Source organism: Bemisia tabaci, chromosome 1 (assembly GCF_918797505.1).
Source record: "Bemisia tabaci chromosome 1, PGI_BMITA_v3".
Taxonomy (NCBI): Eukaryota; Metazoa; Arthropoda; class Insecta; order Hemiptera; family Aleyrodidae; genus Bemisia; species Bemisia tabaci.
In genome coordinates this window covers 13,647,037-13,674,848 of record NC_092793.1, presented here as the reverse complement: position 1 = coordinate 13,674,848, position 27,812 = coordinate 13,647,037, and the positions used below count along the sequence as shown (strand labels likewise).

At 42.3% G+C, this 27,812-nt stretch overlaps 2 protein-coding genes across 2 annotated transcripts in view; both read right to left on the bottom strand.

Annotated features, from left to right (window-relative positions):
• The window catches only part of LOC140226099 (uncharacterized), a 3,311-nt gene extending 3,056 nt beyond the window's left edge, over positions 1–255 (bottom strand). Inside the window, exon 1 of the mRNA XM_072306587.1 lies at positions 205–255. Coding sequence (XP_072162688.1) covers positions 205–255 — 51 coding nt within the window. The remainder of the gene's footprint in view (positions 1–204) is intronic.
• Positions 256–1,786: 1,531 nt separating this feature from the next.
• Positions 1,787–26,393, bottom strand: LOC109040401 (uncharacterized). The gene is made up of 5 exons (XM_072296462.1): positions 25,351–26,393; positions 19,578–19,741; positions 10,952–11,044; positions 9,154–9,361; positions 1,787–3,710 (listed from the first exon to the last, which is right to left on the bottom strand). Exons 1-5 carry the CDS (start codon positions 25,668–25,670, stop codon positions 3,407–3,409), a joined length of 1,089 nt encoding a protein of 362 aa, XP_072152563.1. The 5' UTR covers positions 25,671–26,393; the 3' UTR covers positions 1,787–3,406.
• Positions 26,394–27,812: the final 1,419 nt, after the last annotated feature.

The following is a 27,812-nucleotide window of genomic DNA, read 5'->3' as shown; positions in this document are numbered from 1 at the left end:
AAAACTCACCGAGTTATAGCAATTTTTCGGGGACGAGTTGACAATAACCCTACAGGATTCTCGAGGAATTTTTCATTTGGCGAACTGCTGATGAGCCGCGCTGCAGATTGCGACGCTATGGATCATGTGAGCACTGCTCTGGATGAGGGTTTTAACGTGTTAACATCTGTTTTCCTCACAATCGAGAAATTTGTCCGCTGTCACGGTGCTGATGTTGGCCTCTGTCGCGGAAGTTGACGGCCGGCCGGCCGCCATGCGGAATCAAAGCTGCCGACTCTTGACCCTCGGAAAATGATCTACAGGGTTATTCAAAAGTTACGCACCACTGGCCATAACTTTAGTTCTAATTATGATATCGATTTGCGGTTTGTGGCGTCCTTCCTCATATCGAGGGGGAAACTTTTTTAGGTACTTTTCAGTTTTTCACCCCCCCAGGGGGAGGGGGGGTGGGGGGCAACTCAAAAATTTCAAATGGCAACCCCCATCGTGTGATACATCGTTAGAAAGAGCATGAAAAAAGAAAATTTTTGGCGCAAACCGGAAGTCGATCTGACCCCCCTGTCAAAAGTTAGGGGGGTCCAAAGGTTATTTAGGGAGTCCGTACCTTCATTTTTTAGAGTAGCTTCGGCGGCTCTTGGACATACCGTTTCTCTTTTCAAAGAGTCCTCGAATACTCCAAGTCTGATACCGAAGTCTTCATATTCGCCCCGGGCCACCACAGCCCCCCCGTAGGGGGGGATGGGCCTGTTACAATGAAACATTGCATTAAAATGCGAAAAATCACAGAAGAGCTTCAAACTTAGCATCAAATCCGAGTGGAACTTCTTGCCAATGTTAACGCAAACGCAGCCTGCGACTTTAAAGTGAGTTTTCAAAACTCTTAGCCCCCTGCCCCCCTTCATTTTTGGTTGCAGAGCGGGTAAAAACCGGGAAATTCACTACAAATAATGCCCGAAACTAATGTCCAACTTGAGGAGGACCCTTGAAACGTTGCGATCAGTCGGAGCATTGAAATACAAGGACTGCCACCCCCTTAAAGTACGGAAACATCCAAAACACCCCCGCTGCCCCCCTCATTTTTCGTTGCGGAGCGGGTAAAAACCGGGAAAATCGCCAGAAATGATGCCCGAAACCACTGTAAAACTTGACAAGAACCCTTGAAACGTTGCGCTCAGTCGGAGAACTGCAACACAGGAACTGCCGCCCACTTTAAGGACGGAAACATCCATAAAACCCCCGCTGCCCCCCTCCTTTTTCGTTGCAGAGCTGGTAAGAACCGGGGCATCATTTCTGGCGAATTTCCCGGTTCTTACCAGCTCTGCAACGAAAAAGGAGGGGGGCAGCGGGGGTTTTATGGATGTTTCCGTCCTTAAAGTGGGCGGCAGTTCCTGTGTTGCAGTTCTCCGACTGAGCGCAACGTTTCAAGGGTTCTTGTCAAGTTTTACAGTGGTTTCGGGCATCATTTCTGGCGATTTTCCCGGTTTTTACCCGCTCCGCAACGAAAAATGAGGGGGGCAGCGGGGGTGTTTTGGATGTTTCCGTACTTTAAGGGGGTGGCAGTCCTTGTATTTCAATGCTCCGACTGATCGCAACGTTTCAAGGGTCCTCCTCAAGTTGGACATTAGTTTCGGGCATTATTTGTAGTGAATTTCCCGGTTTTTACCCGCTCTGCAACCAAAAATGAAGGGGGGCAGGGGGCTAAGAGTTTTGAAAACTCACTTTAAAGTCGCAGGCTGCGTTTGCGTTAACATTGGCAAGAAGTTCCACTCGGATTTGATGTACGCGGACGAAATGTCTCGATTGCGATGAAAACACACGATAACAGGTTAAAGCCCTCATCCAGAATAGTGCCCACACGATCCCTTCACATGATTCACAGCCTCGCGATCTACAGCGCGGCTCAGGAACGGTTGGCGAAATGTAAAATTACTGGAAAATCCTGTAGGGTCATTTTCAACTCGTCCCCGTCTGCCTTTTGTGTGGGGGCTAGTATCTACGTGACGCACGTCTAAATATGTTTTCCAACTCTATGGGACACCAAGGACGCTCGTGAATGATTGGCGGAGCCTAGGTTACTGCCGCCATATTGTTACGTTTCGAATCTTCTGCCCATACGCATAGAATAATGAATCTCAGCTTTTTCACCGCACATCGTGGATTTCGGGCCCAACCCAAAATCTCGGTGCCAGAGTTGCGCTCTTACTAATAATGTATTCAGTTTAAGTTAAGATTAGAATTCTAGGCGATTCCTGAAATCCATCATCAGCATTGTAAGAACTGCCAATCCCCTTACCGTGTGATCTAATATCTGTGTGGCTCCTTCGAACTTTTCAACAGCGTCTTAACAAATTTTACGGCTGAACGCGCGGAACAAAGGAAAGCGGAGATTCAGCAGTCAGGTGTCTCCTCAGCCAATTTTGACGCCAACTAAGATAAGTGGTAAGATCTAACATTTTCCAGGCAATATCTATGTAAATGTGTATGGTTAACAGATATTGACAGGTTGCATCCGAAGTATTGTCGACTCAGTTAATGTTCTTGATCGCGCTGCAATCAACTAGAAAATAATTTGAATCCATTTTATCTTCTGGTGTCAAATAGCTGATAAAATTGTTGCCCCTAAGAATGGCATTGCATTGGCCGCTCTGTAGCACTACAGGACAGTGTTCCTATTTTATTTTACCGAAAAATCCGCGGTTTCCGGAATTGATTCCGATTTCCCAAATTTCTGTGAATAATCCAGACTTTTTCATAAGTTCCGGGTAAAAGTTCCGAAATACGCCCGGATTTAGTTTCGAGGGTCGTTGAATTTCATCTAAAAATCATCACTTAACCGGTTGAACCATCGAAATTCCGGGAGAAACTCCGGAAAATTTGTAAAGCTCCTTGGAACTAGTTCCGGGAAATAATAGCACTGCTACGGAAGGACAAAAGTTCCGAAATACGCCCGGATTTAGTTCCGAAAGCCGTCGAATTCCATGAAAAAATCATCACTTAGTCGATCGAACCAACGAAATTCCGGAAAATTTTTAAAGCTCCTTGGAACTAGGTGCGGAAAATGGGAGCACTGCTACGGGAGGATAAACGTTCCGAAATACGCCCGGATTTAGTTCCGTAAGTCGTCGAATTCCATGAAAAAATCATCACTTAATCGGTTGAACCAACTAAATTCCGGGACATTTTTAAAGCTCCTCGGAACTAGGTGCGGAAAATGGGAGCACTGCTACGGAAGGACAAAAGTTCCGAAATACGCCCGGATTTAGTTCCGTAAGTCGTCGAATTCCATGAAAAAATCATCACTTAATCGGTCGAACCAACGAAATTCCGGGAAATTTTTAAAGCTCCTCGGAACTAGTTGCTGAAAATGGGGGCACTGCTACGAGAGGATGTTGCCCGTTGGGCGAAGTTAACTGGAGACGGGAACTGGGCTGCGGAAGGTCCTCCGCTGTGGTTTCTGTTGGGGGGCTGCGGCGGCTTCGGTGGATTCCTCGGTGCCCTCTTCGTCGTCCTCGTCCTCGTACTCCTCCTCGGCGCTGCCGGGAGCCTCCGTGGCGTTGGCCGAGCCGAGGGAGAACCCGAGGAGGTTGCTGAACCACGCTATGCTCTGCTCCGCCGACTCGTTGGCCTGCTGCAGCAGGGCCGCCTGTCCGTCCGGCTTTTTCGTCGTCCCTGTCGGCGTCGGCCGGGTCGCTTCGCCCGGCTCCGAAGACCTGCGCAAAAGAAGGATATTTTAGTTACGGCAACGATGAATGAATGAAAATGTTGAATAAATCGGATATTTTAGCTACGGCAACGATGAATGTAAATGTTGAATAAATCGGATATTTTAGTCACGGCGAAGATCAGTGTTCGAAACTCACAGGCGCCAACGCGTCAAATGCACCGATGAAATTGGTCATGCGCCTAAGAAATGATGGCTCTGCGCCAACGTGGCCTCTATAAATTGCCCTCTCCCCCCACAAATAAAATTCCTAATTTTTCGTTTTTGTTAAATTTCATAATTTTCCCCGAGGTACAGTCACTGATTCTGTGACTGAGACATCTTGCGTCTGAACTGGAAAAAAAAACACATTGGATCTTGAGTCCAGACTCTGAAAAACATCGACAAGAAAAAGTACTCTTGATTCAATCAGAATCTAGCCTAAGTCAAGAACCAAGCCTCTTAATTTAAGCGGATTTTGTTTTGATTCAAGCAAATATCCGATTGAATCCAGCGAGTATTTTTTCTTGCCAATGTTTTCAAGAGTCTAGACTCTAGATCCATTGTGTTTTTTTTTTCACGTGTAATTTTTCACTGAATGCGCTGTGATATACGAGTAAAGGGAAAAAGTCAATTTGGCCCCAAAAAATCGAGCTTGATGCGCCACATAGCTCCTAAAACTCAAAGGTATGAGTTACGAACACTGGCAACAATGGATGGAATTGTTGAAATAATCTAATATTTTTGCTACGGCAAGGATGGATGAAAACGTACAAATTGACAAATTTCGTTAATATCAGCTTAAAGCTGACAACTTTCTTTAAAGTTCGAGGCGAAGATCATTGCCCTACGACAAACCACTCACGAGATATGCCACTTTAAAATTTTAACTTTAACCCCCTCCCCTTCTCTCCTATTTATCCGATTTCAAGTTTAAAATTGATCAACTTCCTAAATATCAGCTAATGGCTGATAATTTTCTCTAAATTTTGAAACCAAAATCATTGTCCCCCGATAACCGTTCGGGTCTGCACCAACCATTCCTTGACCGAACTGTGATCCACGGGTCGTAAGGGAAGAAGGGGTCTGGTGTACCTTGTGCTTGTTTCGGGGTCTCTTTCGTAGAACTTCACATTGAATAGGAGACGAAATTGCTGGGTGCCTCTAGCATATACTCTCGTATCTACTTCGAATTTACCGTTTTCTGTTTAAATATCCTTTTGGCTTCAGGCAACCATTCCCGAAATTGGTGTACCAGAAGTTTTACCTTTACTTTGGTCGAATAAAGCAGGCCGTCTATGTGGTATGACGCTTGGTGTTTGTTACTGGCTCAGGACCAACAGAACTCTTTCGGAATCGAGGGATGAACCTTTTTCATTCAGGAGAGTTTCGAAATTAACCCTCACGGAAAAAAAAAGTTTGACTCTGCAGGAATATTGGCTTGCCAAACTGAAGGTAGACGCAGGAGACACAAGCGCTCTCTCCATGAGATATCGTGTGGTCTAGTGTTGCAACCTCGTGCTCGCTGCAGTGTAGCAAACGCACGGTCGCACCTGTTGAGGCCGCCATTTGGAATGCATTTTGCAGTTTGGAACTATAAATTCTGGCTCTTCTGGAAAAACGTTTATGTGCGTAGAGAAACTAATGGCACATACGTTGTTTTTAAACCGGGCTAGAATTTATAGTTCCAAATTGCAAAATGTAGTCCATTTCTCTTGTCAGTTGAGTGGAAAGTACGATCCACTGGAAAAAAAAAAACACATCGGATCTAGAGTCCAGACTCTTGAAAACATTGACAAGAAAAAATACTCTTGATTCAATCAGATTTGAGCTTAAATCAAAAGGAAATCCGCTCAAATTAAGAGGCTTGGTTCTTGATTCAAGCAAAAACCCGATCGAATCAAGAGTATTTTTTCTTGTCGATGCTTTTAAGAGTCTGAACTCTAGATCCAACGTGTTTTTTTCCCCCAGTGTGGACTCTAGATACAATGTGTTTTTTTTCCAGTGTCAATTCCGCGCGCGAGGTTTCATTTGGACGTATTCCTATCAAACGGAACTATGTGCATTATGACGTGAGCCCTGTTATGTACATATTCTTGTGGGTCTCAGGGCTCATGTCTTAATGCACATAGTTCCGTTTGATAGAAATACATCCATTTCTCAATTTTAATCGCTGTGAATTCACAATTTACATACCTGAGTATGTGTATAAACTTTTACGAAAACTCCCCCTTGTTCTCTGAATAGGCATATTTTGGTGTGCTACTAAATAATATCAGTTGTTTCTCGGTTCCTCGCATCAAACACGTTTTGGAGGTTCAAAAGCCTCCAGACCACCATCAACGGAGTTGCTTCGGAAGTGGCTTCCGACATCAGTGAAGTTCGGAAACTTGTAGTGCTACGGAAAATTTTCTGGTGCTAACAAAGACTCTTATTGTATCCGAGTTATTCTTCACCGATGTCTTTTCATAAACGCTGTTCATTACTGTCCCGCCGTGAACTGCAAACGATTGGATTTTTGTGCGTAGTGTGTTATTCCATACCTATAAGCCTCTATAAGCTTCTCTATCATGGAGTTAAAGTTGTTGTGACACAAATTTAATCTGTCAGTGATACTTTGACTGAAATACGTAAAATCAAGATGGTTTCGGTGTCATTCACTCGAGACCAGTTAAGCAATGATCATCTGTTTCTCGTTGAAAGTCATTCTCACTGCTGCTGGTTGCCGCCCAATCTACCGCGGGCGGTAGGCCACGTAGCGAACGTATGTTAGCTGCACTAAGTAACATGTTGAATTTTTTTTCCACCGTAAGGTAGCTGCGAGAGAATACGACTTGCTCCCTGGTCTACCTTTTTTGTTTCCGTGCTGAGACATCGGAAAAATATTTCTTCACTCCCACCTGGTGGCGCCCATTCGATGTCGAGATATTTTTTAACCGGCCTCCGGTCCGGTACTTACAACTTACCCGATGACTTCATTTAATACACCTCGTCAGTAACTTGCTATACCTATCTGCAAGTTAAGTAAATCCATTTGGTTAAAGGAATTGAAGACTAATATTGTTATGTCAACGGCATCCTGAAGATTCGTTTCCGCAGCAAGTCGGAATGGCGAATGCTAATTCGTTTCTCGTGTCAATTTTCCTACGGCGCGGAATGTAGTCCAGGTCAGGGAAAATATTCGCCTCACTGGACCACTTTAGTTCGTATGCTATGCCGTTAACTTTCGTTCGAATCTTGAGTCTATTTCCTTGCTTTCGATTATGCTTTCTGTTCCGGAATGCATCCTTCTAATCGCACGCTTGAGCTATCAATTTTGCGTTAGTAATTGGAGAGTGGGAAAAAATTACCTACACGAGCCGAATAATTACGAATCTTACCCCAAGTAATGTCTTTTCAAACCTTAAAAAGCTACAAACGAAAACATTAATAGCAAAGCGATAAATGACCAGAAGCTAAATGCACGGGTTGGGTATTTTTTTTTTTTTTTTTTTTTTTTTTTTTTTTTTTTTTTTTTTTTGTAGTTCTTCCGGTAGAAAAAGTGGCGAATCTTCTCGAAGATATGACAATTTAAACTACTTGTTCCACCGGCTGTGGTAATCCAAAGTCGGGGATTTCGATTTCCGGGTTGGGTATTAAAACTCCTTCATTTGAGCCACATGCACACAGCGTGGCATGCGCGTGAATGATCGATTATTAAGGTGTTCGTTGCGAACACTCTGTTTGTCGATCCTCTTCATAAGTTTAAGGTGATTCGATGGACGCCATATTGTGTGTCAGAATGGCATGCGATATATCGCATCAATTGGATCCATTTTTTTCAGCTACTTGTCATTTTTCTCCAATTTTGAGATCGCAATTCTGTTGTTAGGAGATTAAAGCACTCTCTTCCCAATTTTAACGAAGAAATTCAACGTAATAAAGGCGTGGTTTTTTAGAGAGAAAATATCGCATTCGAGTGCAGTTTCGATATCAGTATCGAATGCGATGTTTTCTCTCTAAAAAAACCACGCCTTTATTACGTTGAATTTCTTTGTTAAAATTGGGAAGTGAGTGCTTTAGTCTCCTGGCAATAGAATTGCGATCTCAAAATTGGAGAAAAATGACGAGTAGCTGAAAAAATGGAACCAATTGAAGTGATATATCGCATGCCGTTTTGACACAAAATATGGCGTCTATCGAATCAGTGGGAATCAAAGGGCAGATCAATCGATAAATCGCAAAGCACGTCACACCACTCGCCGTTGCCCAGGTTTTCCTTGTTTCGATCCAACGCGCCGTTCTGTGTTCCGTATGAAGGATTCTCGCTTTTGAAAGCTCCAGTGTAATCAGGAACGACATGAGATATTTTATCCTCCACCAGGGTTACCGCAGTCAGAGAAACCCGGGAAATGTCAGGGAATTTTAAAAAGTCGAGGAAAACCGGGAAAAGTCAGGGAAAATTACGAAAATGTCAAGGAAAATTTGTGAAATCACCTTCATTTGCTTTCTAAAATGAGTTTGAGGTTTCGAAAAAGAAATTTTCCCTGAAAACTATTTTTAATTATGCCTTCTTAACCATCCCTCACATCTTCAATTGTCAAGGAATTTCGCCAGAATGTGCCAGGGAAATTAGAGAAATGTCAGGGAATTTCATTTTCTAAATTCTGTGGCAACCCTGATCATCACCGCGCGAGTGAAACATTTCCTTTTAGATGGTGGATGGATGTGGATCAGTAGTTGATCTTCCATACAGTTTTCCCTTTCGTCGTCATAATCATAAATTAACACCTCTGTGCTTAGCAGGAAGCATAGACCCGGTCTATGTTTTATGTGAACAATAGAATCATCGATGAATCGTTTTGATGATCCCGTATGAGTACAGGAAGTCCACTATGGCATAAGGTCTAACACTGATTTTTTATGGGGCAGTTTAGAAGAACTGATAAAGTGTGGACATTCCGCAAGAAGTTCCGGAATATTTCCGCCATACCAAGCGCGTTGTTTAATCAAGTCTTGAAAGCAGAGCCGGACTTGAGGGACGGCCATCGGAACCAACGTGTTTTGTGTTGGTGGTCCAAGATGTTTTCCCAACACTGTTGATGTTGTAGAAAAGCAGTGTAAAAGGACTGATTTTTGGGGAGCCTGTCCCAGAATGCACCATGGAGCCATAAGACTAGTATAACTCAGCGTTTTTCATTTGGATTTCATTTTTTCATTTCATTTGTCAGATGTCCGAAACGACTGTATTTATATAGCGTGTTGGGAGGGGGAAGTTGCACCTTCATTAGAGCCGGACTTGAGGAACGGCCATCGGAACCAACTTTTTTTGTGTTGGTGGTTCAAGATGTTTTCCCAACACTGTTGATGTTGTGAAAAAGCAGTGTGAATGGACTGATTTTTGGGTAGCCTGTCCTTGAAGGCACCATCTAGCCATAATTATAACTCAGCGCTTTCATTAGGATTTGACTTACTCGGTTCCGTTTTTCTCGTGGACCATGCCGTCGGCACCCATGTTGAAGCAACCGAAGGAGTAGGAGGTTTGCACCTCACCGAAGACGGACGGCTCCAAGTGGACGCAGCCCCTCAGGCCCTGGTTCGTCGGTGACACGTCGCTGAACCTGGCGCAAATTTGAACCAGATCCGCGAGGAGATCCATGCATGCTGGCTCTGGATTACTGCCTGAAATCAAGAATTTAACATTTTTAACTCATTTTCGTGACTTTCATCGCCGAAGCTAACGGTGTACCGCATCCTCCGATGAAACCGGTATTTAATCGAGTATTCTCACGACGGAGCCACAAGCTCATTCAAGTAAAATTTTCACCCAAAGAAATTATGCCGTTTAGCGCCCGTGTACCTGTGTACAGGGTGTCGACTGTACGGAAAAAGTACGGGTACACTGAAAAAGCACGGATCTCGGAAGGTCGGCACGGCAGCACGGAAAAAGTACGGATTTTCCGTGAAAATTTATGGAATTTCGAGCTTTTTGTGGTAAACTCTTTGTTGTAGCCTTGGGGGTATACGACCTCCTGTTAAAATCTCTTCATTAAGTTCCCGGGTTGATTCCTCCTCTATTTCAGTCGATTCCTTTGTCATTCCATCATTTCGCTCATCCAATCGAATACGGTTAAAAATGCGGATGAGGCAAGGAAAAGGCAAGACTAACGTAATGATTCCTGAGAATCGCCAAGAAAAAGAATTATCGGGAAAGTAAGGAAAAAGCAAGGAGAAGGTACTGTATAAGTAAGGAATTTGAGTGACAGGGTACCAGTAGACACCCTGCTGATTTTCGAGCCTTCCATCTCCGAGGGTAACGGTGTATCGGCCATTTTTCGATGAAACCGGTATTCAATCGAGTATTCTGGCGATTAATCCACAAGCTCATTCAATTAAAATTTTCACCCTAAGGAATAATGCTGTTTGGCGCACTTGTGCTTACGGCCGAAACACACCTTTACATTCTTGCAGTACACATCTTCGAGGGTGAATGGTGCATGAACAAACGTTTTCATACTTGGAATTTTCATACTTGGAAATTTAAAAATGCTGAAATACAATGAAAGCCCGGTTTTCGTTTAGTATTTGCCTGCATGATCGCGATTGTACTGCAGTCAAATAATCTTTAAGCCTGCAGTAAAATTTTGTCGCTACGTCATTTTTGTCGAAATTGGAGCAAAAATTTCAAATTTTCGAATTTCGTCAAATGGAGGTACTGAAATAGAACTGAATTTTTCTGGTGTGGTATTGAATTTCTTGGGAATGCACTGGAAAAGTACTGTACATTGAAAGAAAAAGGTGCTTGGCTCAAGCATGATTCTTGAATTTGCCGCCTAGAATTATTATACCATGATTTAAGTTGAATTTTTCTTGATTCAAGAAATTAATGCTGGGTTAAGTAAAATAGTTTTATATAAGCAGGAATTCTGATGTAGAAAAATACTTCTGGCGGCAATTAATTCTGTTTTTCAGCGCAAAAGCACTGATTTTTAGACAGCGTTTTAAAGTAGACACCCTACTCCAGCAAGGAAGGAAATCAGTATACGTTTCGTTCCTTATTCGAGAAATTCTGGCGACATTGAAAGATGTTAAATACTGTCCTCTGAAGGCCGAGCCAACTCTCGTATGTATATGTAATTACCGAGAGATGTTTTGAATATCATTTTCTTTACCCAAATGTTCCGGAAAGTGCGATTAATTGTACAGAGAGTTTTTCTTTAATATGCACGACATTCTAGCAGCTACTGTATCGAAATTGAATCTCGGACGCACCTTTCACTTTTTCGCTATGAAGCAAGCTCCCTCCGTAGGAGACGTTCACCATCATGCCCTCTTGCTGTGACAGGTACTTGAGATTCACACATCCTGAAACATAATGAAGAACGTTAACTCTGTGTATTACTTGAAGTTACTTTCCATGTAGATTCGCGTCTTAGTGTGGTTGCGCACTTGTTTGAAAAGCATGCCAGTTGGAAATATAATGTCGATGCTGTACGACAACTCGAAACTGCGAGCAGCGCAAAGCGGGTTTGCGCAGCTTATTGTAACTATGGCATCGAAGCGAACCTGAAATGGGAAATGCTGTTTTAACAACATATTGATTTAAGGGCCGTGTCTGACAGACGTGACGCTCTAGGGGGAGGGGGAGAAAAAAAAGCGTTACGTTATTTTGTTTTTAGTCCAGGCAAACAAGTCGCAAAAGGATCATTAGCCCGTTCAAGTCCTGGGTGGCAATTTTATCAGTGATTTCTATGCAATTTTCGACGCTGAGTCCGAATTTCAACTTGGCGCCAATAAATTTAGACCGGAAAGTTGCTGACTTTGGAAAAAATGGCCTTAAATCGGCATTTTCCCCGATTTTGGTCTGTAACTCACCGAAAATTGACCAAAAATTGCGTCCTTTCGTGGTTTATGCCCATTGTCCCCCTTTTCCTGTCTGACGAACAATTTTTTTAACAAATAAGTGAAGATAATAACATTTTCAATGGACTACACAAACAGATATCAAAATTAAGGAACCTAATACATTTCAGTGTTGCCAAGGTTACCTATAATTTTTTGTGGCGGTTTTGGACCATTATTGTCCTGTTATCCGTGTATTCTTTAGACCTTATCTTGTATATTTTGGAGAATGAATCGGAGTCAATGAAAGGGAGCTTATAATAATTATTTGTCCCGATTTGTATCATCAGACCGAGGTGTAAACACTTCAGAGGGTCGTGTGCACTGTAGTAGGCGAGTCGTAGTAGATTGATTGTATCTAAATTCCAAGTCTTCCGAGGTCCACAGCTCCAAAATTGTTTTGCTCCTATCACCTCTCCGGTCCCTGAACCGAATTAGTAAAGCTGCCGAAAGTTGAAGTTAGTCGCCATGTTTAACAGTTGTCACAATGAGCCCGCACTGAAAAAAAAATCTCGGTGTATTTACTAAGAAAAGGGTAAAATTACCAAGAATTCATGGTTCTACTTGATCCCAGTTTTTTCTTGGTAAAATTACCATTATGGAATTGGTAATTTTACCGAGAAATCTCAGTAAGATTATTGAACTTTCTCGGTAATTTTACTGGATCTTGGTAAAAACGCCAATATTTTTTATCGACTGTGGTAGAATTACCGAGATAAAATGGCAAAGTTACCGGGAATTGATTACCGATAAAAGTGGTATTCTTACCTGAAAGAACAGTAAAAATACCGGTTTTTAGGTAAGCTTACCAGTCTGTCTTGGCAAAATTACCAATAATTGGTAAAAAACGTGAGATGGTAAAGGTACCAACGGACCGTGGTAAAAACGCCGAGAATTGTTTTTCAGTGCGCAGGGAGGCGTTTGATCTAGAGACGCTAGAGCGTGCAAGTTGCTCGCCGGAACGGGATTTCGGATTTAAAATTGAAGGCAATGCGCCTTCCGCATGTCATTCGGCCGGAGCGAATTTGCTCACTCCGGTCGCGGTTTAATTTTTCCTCGAACTTGTTCATTCTTACGACAGCTTTGGGAGACGAGCAGGCGTTTCTTGGGTCGCGCTAGGCTCGAGCATCGGAGAGTACTCGTCCACCGCTCGTCTGTTGAATGAGCAAACAGGTGCCCGCGCCTGCCGTGCCGTCTCGCCAAATCCGCGCCCTCCTCTTCGAAATCCGTCCAATCTCTCCGATGCCGCACAGTGTATCGAGCCAACCAGAAAGCTCAGACATCAAGCTTGTGACGGAAACTGCTGATTCTCATGTCTATTTCGTCGCATTTTAAATAAAATCGGTTGTCTCCCAGAAGAAAATCTACGAGGAAACCAGTGGAATCATTTTTAAAACCTCCATGCTTCGTGTAAACGGAGTTACAAGCTTGTAAAGTTTCCACATTTTCTCCGACTTTTCCCATCGACTCGATATACGTTCCGACACTCCTGACAGTGACTAGAGTACCTACATGTATAGCGAGAGTATGGACAGACCGCTTCAAGGAGGGCTTAGGGCCCAAAAGTGCAGCCTCCCTTCCAACCAACTTCTAACGCCTAAAATTTCACTACCAGTCTGCAGATTCCAATTATAACCAAGATGGCCAAGAATGTTCATAAATGAGCGTTCTTCCGCACTAATGTGTAAATTTCTACCAAAACTAAGTCAAATACGTGCGTTATAAACGATGATTCGTAACAATTGTATCAGTAAATCGTTCTGGATAATTGAAATTCATAGGTTAGCCGCATTTCTGGGCCCTAACTTTATTCGCGGAGGCATCGGTGAAGGCCTGATGGATTTTCGGAGTTTCACATCTGTTTATACTCTCGTTATACAGGTACTCTAACAGTGACCAACGGTTGTTGCGCACTTTAGATTTCATTTCTAAGCCAGGTCGTTGCATTTTAAACAAAATTGGTTGTCTCCTAGAAGAAAATTCACGAGGAAACCAGTGGAATCAACTTTAAAACCTCAATGCTTCGTGTAAACGGAGTAACAAGCTTGTAAAGTTTCCAAATTTCGTCCGACTTTTCCCATTGCCTTGATCCACCGTGCGCCGCGCGCCGTTCCGACACTCCTGACAGCGACCAACGGTTGTCGCGCACTTTAGACTTCATTTCTGAGCCAGGTCGGTGGTAACTAAAACGTGGCAGTTCTCGCAGATCGCTGAAGTAGTCGCGCGTGCGGTCATTGTCAATATTCTACGCATCAAAGGTCCGACTTGTTCGACTAAGAGCATTTGCAAAACCTAGATGTTCTGCAAGAGCAAGACCTAAAAGAGAGAGCACCTGATCAACCATGAAATCGAAATTCTTATCATTGTAACAAAAATGTAATCTTAACTCACCAATAATACCGATGGGTTGATTGGTGAAGGTGTTAATTTTGGGCGCGCGGAGGTATGAGCGAACACTTATGATTATTTAATCCACGAAATTGCTTCTTTGTGATTATATTTGTAGAAAAAGTTGTTACTTCTTGGCGTCAACCAAGAAACATGGTTTAGAGTCACTCAATGCACCGGAAAAAAAACAAAAAAACACACATTGGATCTAGAGTCCAGACTCTTAAAAATATCGACAAGAAAAATACTCTTGATTCAATCGGATTTTTTGCTTAAATCAAGAACCAAGCCTCTTAATTTGAGCAGATTGCCTTTTGATTTAAGCAAAAATCTGATTGAATCAAGAGTATTTTTTCTTGTCAGTGTTTTCAAGAGTCTGGACTCCAGATCCAATGTGTTTTTTTTTCCAGTGTGTCCTCTGTCAACTGGCCAGTAGAGATTCCATACATATTATACATGTTTAAGAAGCATTTTGGATGCAAGTTACCGACGAATATTTCGGAGCATGTAATCAAATTTCAGCAAACTCAAAGAAAACGTAGCTTTTTTGATCCAACCGACACATTTCAAAATTCTCGTAATCGATGTTACTCTACGTTACTTTTCTTTATGTCGAAGCAACGGAAAGGACTTGGTTGCTCAACATTTTGAGTTAAATCGACCCAAACCGTAGGTCGCTCTGGAACAAAGGAGATGATGAAAGTGCCCTGCGGAACTCATGGGTGATTTCACGATAATAGGAATAGTCGTGTCGCCGTGGGTTTTGAACGACATAGGGCAAAACGATTGAAAACCAAATTAATTAATCAATAGGAATGATGTCCCTGAACCTATCCATGCTAAAAAATATGATGAATTATTATTATATTTAATAATATGAGACTTAAAAGGCCGAAAATGTCCGGTCGGTTACGCGTCGCCAACCCCGATTTTGAAGCAAAAGAGCAATTTGCGGTAACAAATCAGTACTGATCATGAACTCTATGGCAATATTTGCTGAAAAGAGACTCTAGTGTTCAAGAAAATTGCCAGTTTGAACTGAAATGTTTATTATTGAGCGAGAAAAGTCGTAAGAAAGAGGTGTCGCCACATTTGGCAACAAATTTTTGCAGTTGTATAAAGTGCAGTGTTTATCTCGCCAGATGGAGTCAGGAGTTTCAAAAGTGCCATCAAATTGTTTGCTGAAGTCTTCCTGACAAAACTATTACTAATAAGTCAGTTTTTTTTACAATGAAAACTTTAATTATTATGAAAACCAGTGATTTTTACGTGTGTAGCACTAATTCCTCACTACGCAAAAACCTCAATTTAATAGTATTAAACTAAAAGGAAGTCTCCAAAGTTTAGAAAACTTTTAAGGCAGCATTAATTCCACCTCATAACTCAAGAATTGCCAAGTTTCATCTGTTGTATCATCTTTAATCTCACATTTTTGAGTGTCGGTTACGCTGTGTCTGTTACGTAACCGACACAATTTGGCAGGGCCGCCATGTTTGCGTGGACCTCCAGCAGTCCCGCGGGAAGCGCTGATACCTGATTCAATGGCTTGTTTATCAATCACTTTAACTTTGCACTGAATCAAAATAGAGCGTGCCAAAGCTGGAAAAAGGAAGTTTAATACCTTTAAAATGAGGTAATGAAATCCTGTTAAAATTGGTGCACTTTTATTTCTAAGGTATTTCACATTTTAACTATTCCTGTTATCGTGAAATCACCCTCATGAACTTTTGTTTTCCTCACCGTCACGCGGAAGCGATAAGCAAATATTCGCGATCGAATAACATCACCGTCGAATGATCGTGCATTTGTTTTTAATGATATTCGACTTCTTTGTTGGTCTCACCGGGGACTGTTGAAATCCATCAATTTGAAATTTCGAATCCACGGGATTTGAATTCGATTTTTGAATTGATGCAATCGATGCCAGAAAACTTCATCCTTCGCCAGAACTTTTGTTTCGCCATTTCTTTCTGTTTTTGTGTTTTGTCAATTCAAGTCTTCTGTTTTTGCAATCGGCTGTGTTTTAGTGTCTCGTATTCTCTTCTTAACTTCATTTAAAAAAATATGAACTCTGATTGGCTCCTGCTTTCGCCGATCGTCGACATCTCTCAGCACTGATCAATTCGTTTGATGAATGATTTTCGATCGCGAAAATTCGCATTGGGACTAACGAGGGGTTGGCGCTTCGGATCACCACCGATTCGTTTCAGGTCCGATCCTGATGGCTGGCACGTAATTTTTACGAGATCGCCGATTTTTAACACGAAGATTTGGTAGTTTTGACACAGAGATTTTGTCGGTTTGGTATAGGGTAAACTAACACCAAAAAATTTAATCATCAGCTTGTGTTACTCCGTGTTTTACTTCCCGTATTAACACACAATTTTGGTTATTTTCCTTATTGTTCACACTCGGAGCTTGCAGTTGGCAACTTTAGCGGGCTGATTACTTGTTGACTTACTTTTTTGTTATGGTCCGATCCTTCGTTTATATTTTTCTTGTGTTCACACTCTGGCCATTTCGAGTGTTCAATAACACTAAGTCGTAAAATTTTTTCGCGATTATTCCGCACGTCAAATATTGAAACGATAAACTGTATAGTTTGCCAAAAACTTAAATAGGTATTGTCACGGATTTACCGGTATCCTTGTTATCACGTTGTTTTTAGGGTCGACTGATTGGTTTATCACACTATGCGCATCGTCCACTTCAGATTATTGAATTTGATGGACAAAGTTGCAGACTAAGAAGACATAGGGCAGGTATATGGAGCGATCCCATTCGTTGAAACGAGTGATTGCGATAGGCGAAGAGGTAGTAATACCCCGAGGCCTTGTCTCCACGGGACGTTTTCATGGAATTTGTCCCAAGTGCGAATCGCAGGAGTGAAACTTCTGGGATTTTTCCCAGTTATCGTCTCCATGGGACGAGGCTCATGCGGTCCTGCTTCAAGTGTGCGCGGAAAGACAAGTCGGTAAAAATCGAGTGTTTAACCGGGATTAAAATAATAATTGAACACGATTGACAATTAGACACATTATTTTAACGAAAGAAGCACGAAGAGTGAAGCAACCGACAAAATATCGTATAGCTCGCTTTCCCTTCTTCTTCCTTTCTCAGTTGGCCCTAGGGGTACAAGCAGGACCATACTTGGTACTGGGAAAAATATTGATTAACTCGATATTTTTCCCGACTTTGTTAGTGGGATTTTTCCCTGGGACAAATTCTGTGAAACGGCCCGTGGAGACAAGGCCTTACTGACGGCATCCCACGAGTCCATAATTTTCCCCCTTTGTCTATGGAAACATACCGTTTCCACCAGTAGGATCCTTTCGTTTCCCTTTTCGCTTCTTTTTCTCTATCTTTGTATATCAATTTCAATAATCGGCCCGCAACTGGCTGCACTATTAATGAACGACTCCATACAGCAGTATCATTATCTTTCAATGTCAGTGGTTCATACACTGGAAAAAAAAATAAATAAAGAACACACATTGGATCTAGGGTCCAGACTCATAAAAACATCGACAAGAAAAATTACTCTTGATTCCATCAGAATCTAGCCTAAATCAAGAACCAAGCCTCTGAATTTAAGCAGATTTCGTATTGATTCAAGCAAAAATCCGATTGAATCGAGAGTATTTTTTCTTGTCAATGTTTTCAAGAGTCTGGACTCTAGATCCAATGTGTTTTTTTCCAGTGTACCAAGGCCTTGTTGTTTGGGTTTTTGGTCCTGTGGAACGTGACGCGGAGGGCGTCGAAGGGAATTTGGCAGCGGCGGCGCCTCCGGACGACGCGCGACGCAGCGGACGCGGAGGTGCATCACTTTCTCGATCGTTGACGTCGGATCCGCTTCAACGGTCTCCCAACAGTTCTTTTTCACCCGTGACGTCATAGGCTGCGACCTCCAGGATCCGGCCCGCGCGACGCTGCGTAAGATCACCGGTTCCGGAACCGCGCCCGGGAGCCGCCGGAGGCCCACGCTTGCTGGAGCCATCAGTGTTGCGTCACAGAACAACGAGCTGTACATCCATTTATCCAGAGCAGGAGTCTCCAGAGGCCTCTCCTCAGACTGGATCTAGTGGCGTGGTGTCAATCAATAAATCCATTTAGTTTTGAAGTATAACCAAGGTGATGTAATGATCGTTTTTTATTAATGTACTTAGGACCTTTCAGCATTTCGCCATCTTCAGAGTACAGTCATTAATACATAAATATATCACAGTTATTACACTTTCGTCCTAAACTTAATAACACACATCAAGTGTAATGTCTTAAATATGGTGTTGTCCAAATCAAACTTTATTAATAAATCCATCATCGATATCCCGTCACTTTCCGGCAAAAGTAGCACAAGCTTCACGCGACTCCAAATGCCTGCCGCCATTTTATTTTTATTTTTTTATTTTCACAGGGAAATTGTTCAACGAAGCTGTCCGAAAATTGCATTGCATTTTCTTCGTGCTGCCGATAAAATTCAGCGACATTTTCGAACAGATCCATCCAAAACTTTCTCTGTTTAAGAATGAAATGGCGGTGGAATTTTTTAAACGTCGCATGACGCTCGTGATAATTTACCCGGAAGACGACGATTGCCCCTTTTGAAGCCCTATACTCCCAGCTGATTTCGGTGCCTGAGTAGTTGCACCAGCTGGAAGTGTAAAGGCACCAGCTAGCTGACTTAACCATATCTCTGGTTTGTGTGACCACTCCAGTATCTGGCGCCAAAATCAGCTAGGAGTAAAGTCCAGATTGTGATGCTCTCTGTCAGTGTGTTTGTCGATCCTTTTCCTTAGATTTATATGGCAAACCAATCGACGCATCGTAAAGCACGCCACGCACGCGTTTCGGAATTGTAAAGGCCATAGATTAGAGCTCCAGCACGTATCGGTAATTAGCGATTTCAGTACTGATTTCAACTGAAAATTCCGCGAGAAACACGATGGTGCCACTAGTTTTCTCTGAAATCAGCTCGAAAGCTCCAAAAAAGCTTTCAAAGTTGAGGCCGTAACGGAGGATACATCCCACGCTACCCTGAGAGTCCACCCATGTGTTGAGACATGCTATGTATGGAAGATAGGTAGCAAATACATCATCAGGGTTGCCACTTTTTTGGGGGACTCCAAACTGGCAGGGTGTGTAGCATCAGGATTTTCCCGATTTTATCAGGAATCAATCCCGATTTCATCAGGGTTTGAGGAAAAATCGGCCGTAAAATCAGGAATTGAGAAAAGTCGGCCGTCCGATCGGATTATTTTGTCGAGCTATTGTTGTGAAGTTACATTCGCCAATTTTTCACCAATTTTCTCCGGAAAAAATCAGGATTCGGAAAAATTATGAAATCAGGATTTAACAGTCAAAAATCAGGATTTCCCAAAGTGAAAAAAGAGCCAGACGCCCTGTGAAAACACGGCAACCCGGCCAATGTTCACGGGAATAAATAGGGTAGTCGACACAACCAGCCGCTGGTTGTGTGGACTACCCTATTTTTTCCGTGTTGGTATGAAAGTTACCAAACTGCTTCAAAATACGAGCATTACGATCCAAACGGCAAAAATATGACTCGGGTCATTCAACTGCGTGGAAGAACACATTGAGTTTTGCGTACCTGGTCCGCCGAGATCGATGTAAGAAATGTTGAAGTCGAGGCAGCAGAGGCACGCACCGCCCGTGCAAGTGCAGTGCTTGGCTCCGAACCAGCTTCCCTCGTCAGTGGCGAAGTGAAGCTGTTGCTCAGGTAGTCGCTCAAGTCCAAATCCCACGTGAACATATCTGAAAATAAATCAAATAGGAAATCATCATCAGTCGCAATATAATTCACAAGTTTCCTCGTTTGATTTCGTGAACATAAATCCTCACCTTCGGGCCGAAGTATTACGAATTCCTGCGACGTTTAAAAATGTCCGCCGCCATTTTATTTCTTTACATAGAAATTGTTCAACGAAGCTGTCCGATATTGATACAGAATTTTCTGTGTGCTGCCAGTAAAATTCAGTGAAATTTTCAAACAGCTTCACCGAACAATTTCTTTGCACTGGAAAAAAACATATTGGATCTAGAGTCCAGACTCTTAAAAACATCGACAAGAAAAAATACTCTTGATTCAATCGGAGTTTTGCCTAAATCAAGAACCGAGCCTCTTAATTTGAGCGGATTGCCTTTTGATTTGAGCTTAAATCTGATTGAATCAAGAGTATTTTTTCTTGTCAATGTTTTCAAGAGTCTGGACTCCAGATCCAATGTGTTTCATTTTTCCAGTGTGTAAAAAATAATATGGCTGCGGACATTTTTAAACGTCGCATGGCGCTTTTGAAACTTTGGCCGGAAGGTGACGAAATCGTGATTATTTAGGATGGATAATGTGGATGAATAATCACTAAACAGGATAAATCATGACACAATGTGATCAACTTTTTTGAATTCTCTGAAGCTTTTCGACCTGTTTATCTTATGCCATTTGAAAAACTTGCAATTTTTTCAGAAGTTCTTTCAACTCCCTTACTATACGAATTTTCACCCCTCGAAATGTCCTCGGAATTCCTGCTATCATCATTAAGGCGCAATGAATTTTGCTACACAAATCATCGTTTCCTTGTTGTCTCGAATGAATATTTTTTCTTAGTGTGCATCTCGTCTTGGCGTATTCAATAGTCATAAGATCGGTGCCAGTTTATTTTCCCCGATATTTCGGGGTTTCCGCGATCAATAAAATTCCAACTCCTCAAAAGTTCCGGGGAAAAATTCCGAAATATGCCCGGAGTCTGTTACGAAGGTCATCAAAATTGATAAGAAAATAATCAACTTTGATAAAGTAATCGCTCAAACTGCGACGAAAATCCCCGATTCCCGAGAAAATTATAGATATAGCTGGAAACACCGGTTAAATTGACGATTCCGTGTAAAGTTTCGAGAAATTGCAACAGTTCCAAATTGAGCTATGCTGCCGTGCTAAGGAAAAACGCCGTATGAGCCTTGAGGCGTTGCCAAATTCCTCCCAGCCAACTACGAATTTTCAGGATAATTTTCGAATATTTGTCCACCAATTTCTCAGACAATTTCGCTCGTAATTTGATCTAAAACTTGTGAAATTTTGAAGGAACAATATTCATAATTATCCTCAAATATAAACATTTTATCGGAGGGAATTTTGGTAACTCTCGAATGTTCATACGGCGTTCCTCCTGAGCACGGCAGTATGAGGCAGCATCGAGCTATGAAATAATCGGAGGCAGTAGCGTGGCGTGAATTGCGATATATCGATTGTTAGGTCATTTAAACGTATGGAAAAGGATCGATAAACAGGGTGTTCGCAGCGAAAACCTTAATAATCGATTCTTTACCATATGTATAAATGTCATAACAATCGATACATCGCAATTCACGCCACGCCACTGATCGGAGGAGGAACCTCTCGAAAATCGGCGAACGTTCTCGAATAGTCGGGTTAGTCTTGACGCAAGCGTGGAGAGACACCTGGAGCAGGAGTTATGAATGAAATTACGAACCACGCCCGTTTCGCTTTTACAACCACTGTCCTCTGGGCTCGGTTGCCGGCGCCGCAGCAGGGGTTTTCACACTTTCATTGACTTTCAAGCCGAGGCGATGGCCGTATTATATCGCTCGTGGCTAAATCCATCCGCAGCACGTCACGTCCCGCCTTTTATTTACACTTTCTTCTCCGCTCCGCCGTCGGCCGCCGATTTTACGCTTAACGTTCAAAGTGACTGCATGAGCGCTTGTTATCCGTTACGAGAACGCAATTTCGTACCTATCAGCGCCTCTCTTCCCCGTGCGTTACCGGTTATTACTGCCGTGCCAAGGGAATACACCGTATGGACACTCAAGAGTCGCTAAATTTCCACCGATAAATTTTATTTCTGAGGAAAGTTAGGAATATTACACCTCGAAATTTTTAAGAATTTTCGGTGAGATTGCGACCGAAAGTATCTGGATAGTTGGACGGAAAATATTCGTTGGTTTACCAGGAAATATGTCTTTAATCGAAGGGAATTTTGTAACGTTCGAAGGTGCAAAGTGCGTTTTTCCTCAGCACGGCAAAATAATTCATGTTTTTGACGTTGACGAAATTTGGGATGCTAAAAACGTGAAAAAATCGGTTTGGGGTCAAAAATATCAATTTTCAGATTCCCTACTGAATCATTTTCTAACCTCAGCAGGAACTTGGTGTCATGTTCATAGTCCTTCCTGTAAACATATTTTTTCTTAGGAGGCCCCATCTGGTTTCCTAAGTGATCAAGGGTGGTTCGAGGAAATACTAAACGAAGCATCGTAAAAAGGATAATTTTTGTGAACCCTGAGTAAATTACCGCAGTATAAGTTCGGAAATGGATCCTTGTAAGAGATCAAAATGATTTGCCACTGAAAAAGCACACCGTCCGATGCAAAAATTCGTATACGATTTAGACGGATAAGGTAGATGCGGACGCATCATAAATATCACGGTTGGGTTGTTGCGTGTTTTTTTAATTTTTCCAAAAATCTTCCGACCTCTACATTCTCCACGTCGGGAGCCTGCAAATGCTTTCCTGTTTCGTCACTTTTGATGTGCACCGCCTTCATGTCAGCATTGGTAGAACACCGTGCATTTTAAGTCGATCGCTCTGCGCTACTTCAATATACGGTTGTGTCCTGCTAAGGAGTGTGACATTGATAGAGAAAATTGTTAAGAACAAGGAGACATTAGTGTTTTCAGCTTTTCATGGCAAGCGGACAATATTAGCCCTGTTTCAGTCCGCTGAAAGTTGAAATTTACACAGCTTTTAAAACCAACTTTTAAAACCATTCAAAATTAAACAGCTTTAAATCAGCAATTTTTCTAAATGAAAGACTTTGTCTGATCCTTATCCAAAATTCTATCAGGATAATCTCCTAACCTTCATCCCTCCATGATTCGGCACGGCTTGCTTCAATGGCTACATTCGCGAACAGCTTGCCAAACTACACCTTAAAATCCAATTACAACTCGCCCATTGCTTAATCTCGCATTTGGGCATTCGCCCACTCATGGACTCATCTTTGTCTCGGACATAAATGATATTTGCCCGTTTCGGACTTTTGGAAATTCTAGATTCGGACAATTTTACCTAGCACCATCTCTCATTCACGAGTCTCATAACAAGTTCTCCAAGTCCGCTGAAGCCAAAGACCGCAGAAAATAGTATTGTGCTACCCTGTCCAATCCTCGAAAAGTTGCCAATGTTCCTGACCGGAGTAGGAAGCCTTCCTATGCTGATAGCGATGAATCGAATGTGTCGCAGCTTAAGCATCGTTGGAAGAGTTACCTCTTGGAGCCTATCATGATGAACCCGACAACAGAGCTCGTCGGTCCGCAAGGACCGTTCGCGACAATTTTTTAGGCTGCGTTGTGATCGACAAGAAAAATTGGTCCATGAGTTGTGGCGGCAGGAGGCTACTACCAAGACACTATCGATACGGCCCGAGCGAATCTGTGAAAGTTGTCGAGTCTACGTGTGCCATAATTTGTGATCGACATTGCATGTGAAGTAGTGGCTCAAATATTATCATTTTTGCTTTGGCCCACAGTCGTCATAAAGGTCGTAGGCGCTATAGGCTGGCAATAACTGTCAATGATGACAAGTGACGTGAACCTACGCTGGATGTCTCTTGTGACGGAGAAACTTGATGTGAATCCTGAGTGGCGACCCCTGAACGGTCTTCAATCATTAAGCATTGTACTGGATTATCCCGAAGTCACTTGCCAGAATCGTTTTTCTCGTCCCGTAAACCCCAAGATTCCGAGTTTTTGCGTAATCCGACAGTGAAAACGGAGTTGACGAATTACCGTTTGTTTGAACGTTCATAGGCCGGCATTTGGTGAGAAATCAACATTTTGACCTGCGACCAACATTTTTCTATTTTATTATCTTTTGATTAAAATTTTACCAAGAGAGGGTTTGCGACTTGAAAACGAAAGTTGACCCCGGCCCCTTTAAAAATTTTTCGGGGACCCAACAGTTGCTGCTTTAGACTTAGGAACATCCCCCACAGTTTCAACTTTCTATGTCCAATAGAAAAGAAGTTGCAGTGGTGCTAAGCTAGTGACCTTTGGATAACCCTGTATAAGATTGTCGAGTATGCCGAACTGATTCGAGAGGGAAAATGACCCATAAACTGCTTTGTTAATTGCAACACCCAAGAAACCTGCCCTCTCAGAACGTATGCCAAGCTAGCTAATGAAGCGAGAGGACAGGATGATCTCCATGCTGATTCTTCTTAGTCTGCAATTTTTATGAGGAGGGAGCAAGTGAAGAAAAATTACCAGTGTATCCATTATATCTGGGTCGTTCAGGATCCGTTACGGGTTTATGTCTATTGTCTGAACATGTTGCGTTTGTTCGAACATGGCAAGTCCCTCTTCTCCAAGACGTGGGAAGTTGTTTGAGCAACTTTCCATTTGGATGCGACAGGGAGTGTAGGGCGAAAATTTCGTCCTTCGAATCGTTTTGTTTTTTTATCATTCTTTAGTTTTCAAATTCAAAGCGCCTTATGAAAATAACGTAATCCATCTGGCAGAAAAGTGCATTTTTCCCAAGGATGGCCACGATTGTCCTGTTTATGGTGCTGTGTCAATTATTTCTTTGAGCCTCCCTCAATCGTAGTGCCAACTATGTATGAAGCCTTTTTTTTTAAAGAAATGAGCTTTTCAAAGAGCGATTAAGATCGCTATCCTTTGGGTTAAATTTTCAAGCCCTAACCTGCAGTATTAATAATTTTACGATCGCTTGAACGGAATCGTGCCTATTTTTCAAAGCAAAAAAGCAGTGGATTTTAATGACAGGGTACCTGCAGACACCACAAATGGACGTATTTATGCTGAATGGTACTATGTGGAAGTGGAAAGATAGGATGTGCTCGTGGAAGCTGCATAAGGAACAATGTAAAAGTGGGTGTAGTTCCTTTTGAGGAAATGGAAAAGCGGGATTTTACATTAAATCATAAGGAACCTAGTGCTAACTCGTGAGCCGTGGGCATGTGACAAGAACATTGTGGACAGGGCTCACGGGGTAAAGAGTCCCGCCACTGATCTCCCCCTCGTGTCCGGTCTCCCCGGTTGCCGCTGACGTCACTGGCGCTTTTAAATTCCCAATCATTCTCATGGCCCTTGACTATCGACCACATCCCATCTTTCCAATTGATCACAGTTCCATTCAGCACAAATCCGTCGAAACGACCCTTCTATATTTCGGAGTTGGAGAGTTTCCGAGGCACGCGTCTATTGCGGAACCTTGCGACGAGGAGTTAGAAAACTCGCACTCGAAGAAGTCGCGGATATCCAAGTTTTCTTTCCCCCATTTTTTTTCTTTTGTTTTTTAAAAAAGCACAGTTGAATTTGTACTCACCGAAGATGCCGGTGCCGGCGGAGAGCGGGAAGGACGCGAGTCCGAGGAGGACGTTGAAGAGGCCGAGAACGGGAGCGGTGGCGAGGTGCATGTTGGGAGAGAGGCGGCGAGTGGGCAGTGCTTCTATTGGGGGTTGATAGTCGGCGACGCGGCGCTAAGAAGGGACACAGACATAACAGCGTCGCGGCGGCGCCGAACGGACTCGCGGGACTAACCGTTGCTCGGAGACGACTGCGACTGCGCGCTACCAGCGGCCGAGACCGCGACCACGGCCGGCCCAAGTTCGAGTTCGACGTCTGGTAAAATAATAATAAGGTCATTGGGTCGGAGTCCCAGGCCCGCGTTCAACGGCCGCCGCCCCCTCCTCTCCCCGCCGCCTCCCCAGACTGTTTACATGCCCCAACGGCCGCCGCGCCGCGCCGCGCCGGCCGACTAAAGCTCTCCGACTAAATCCTCTCCCGGCCTCAGCAACAAATAACACCAAAAATCAAGATCTTGACTCTCCAAATGTGATACAATTATCGCTTCGTCAGTTCACCCACCCGCCCAGAATCATAATGACAAAACAAATATTTGCAATTGAAAATAAACTGATGGTAAATATATTAGCATTATCAATCTAAATACCAGAAATAGTTAACTTCTACTCATTTAATGGGACTTCATTTTGCAATTTGGAACTATAAATTCTAGCCCGGTTCGAAAACAACATATGTGCCATTAGTTTCCCTATGCACGTAAGTTTTTTTCCAGAAGAGCCAGAATTTATAGTTCCAAATTGCAAAATGCAGTCCATTTGTGAATCCAAGGAAGGGAGGAAATCCAGCGATTATTAGTCCGTTAACTATTATTATTGAATTTTTAAGTAAGTTCATCATGTTCAGTTTAAATTGATTACTATTGTAGAGCTCTATAGAGATTACGGAAAAGCGAACCCCAGAAGTTTCGTTTCAAGAAACTTAAAAATTAACTGCCGCTCAACGCTCTGAAAACTGAAAAATCCTCACGCTGGCTGAAATACATACATACATACATGCATACATACATACATAACACAATTAAGATCCAAAATTTTCCCTCCACTTTCTGACCTCCATACCATCCTTTCAAAGTATTTTCATGAAATCCCTCCCTTTTTTAAACGAATTAATCTCCAAATTTAATGTATTCTTTCCTTGTCCATCTCCAAATTTAATGCATTCTTTCCTTGTCCTAAATTTTAATTTTCTACTACCCTTTTTGTGACTCCTACTTCTTAAATATTTAAATTATGTTTTTTTGACGATCTCTCCTCATCTACGGTGTTAATGGCTTCAATGTTAAAGCACCAAATAAATGTATTTACCAACCAACCAACCATAACATACATACAGTTAGTTAGTTGGTTATTATAATTTTAAGACATTCAGCGTCTCAGGCTATCAACGTCTTTACAGATAATTTTGAAAAAGGGAGTATAAACGAAAATTTAGATTTTTAAGTTAAGGAGGTGAAGAGTTTTAGAATTTTGGTGGTAATATTGGGTTCATCGCATGTAAGAGGGTTTGATACATACATACAAATTTTCGTTTATACTCCTATATATTTTCAAAATTACCTGTAAAGACGTTAATAGCCTGAGTCGCTGAATGTCTCTAAATTATAATAACTAACTAACTACATACGTACATACATACATACAGTTAGTTAGTTAGTTTTAGTTAACGACGATCAGCATCTATGCTATTTACGTCGGGGACTGGGCAATTTTAAATTTTTAAATTTAATTTCTTGAAGAGTTTTAAAATTTCTGTTACTACTATTGGATTATCTGAACATAAAGGGTGAATGTTATGAGGGAGGGAATTTCGAATTTTGATGCGTGTGGCATAGGTTTTTGGGCAAGAAAGTAAAATATGGTCGATTGTAAGGGGGGAGAGCAGAAAGGAACTGGAGATTTTGAGATTATATGAGAATGAGAGAAAAAAGTACGGCCGATTCGCAGTCTCGCAATTTGGACTTCGCAGGTGCGGTGTTTGTTGAAGGAGGTGTTATCATATGGCTTAGGTCTTCTTTGAAGTAAGTTTTTGTCATTGTTCATCCAGTAGTATTCCCAGGAATCATTGATGTGAGACTGGAGCGCTTTTTTCAAATCTTGTGGAGGAACGAAATGTGTGTGTAGAGGGGGACTGTTTGGATTACAACAAGATTTGGCAATAATATCCGCTGTTTCATTACCGATGATTCCCGAATGACCCGGGATCCAAGCCATAATGATGTTGTGTGGTGTTGAGCAGAAATGTCAAAGAGAAGAGGGTTATCTCCTTGATTTTCTATGGCTGTGAGACCAGAGAGGGAGTCGGACAATAGCAAAAATTTTTGAGGCTGCGATACATACATACATACATACATACATACATACGTACATACAGTTAGTTAGTCGAAAAGACTAGGAGGGTTTATTAGAAATAGGAATGTAGAAA

What these genes read in the sequence shown, in the direction of transcription:
- LOC109040401 (XM_072296462.1), bottom strand. Translation starts at nt 25,670, where the DNA reads ATGACCTTATTATTATTTTACCAGACGTCGAACTCGAACTTGGGCCGG. An exon ending in CGCCGGCACCGGCATCTTCG is followed by an intron (nt 19,742 to 25,350) that starts GTGAGTACAAAT and finishes ATTTATTTTCAG; the next exon opens with ATATGTTCACGTGGGATTTG. An exon ending in CATCGATCTCGGCGGACCAG is followed by an intron (nt 11,045 to 19,577) that starts GTACGCAAAACT and finishes ATTATGTTTCAG; the next exon opens with GATGTGTGAATCTCAAGTAC.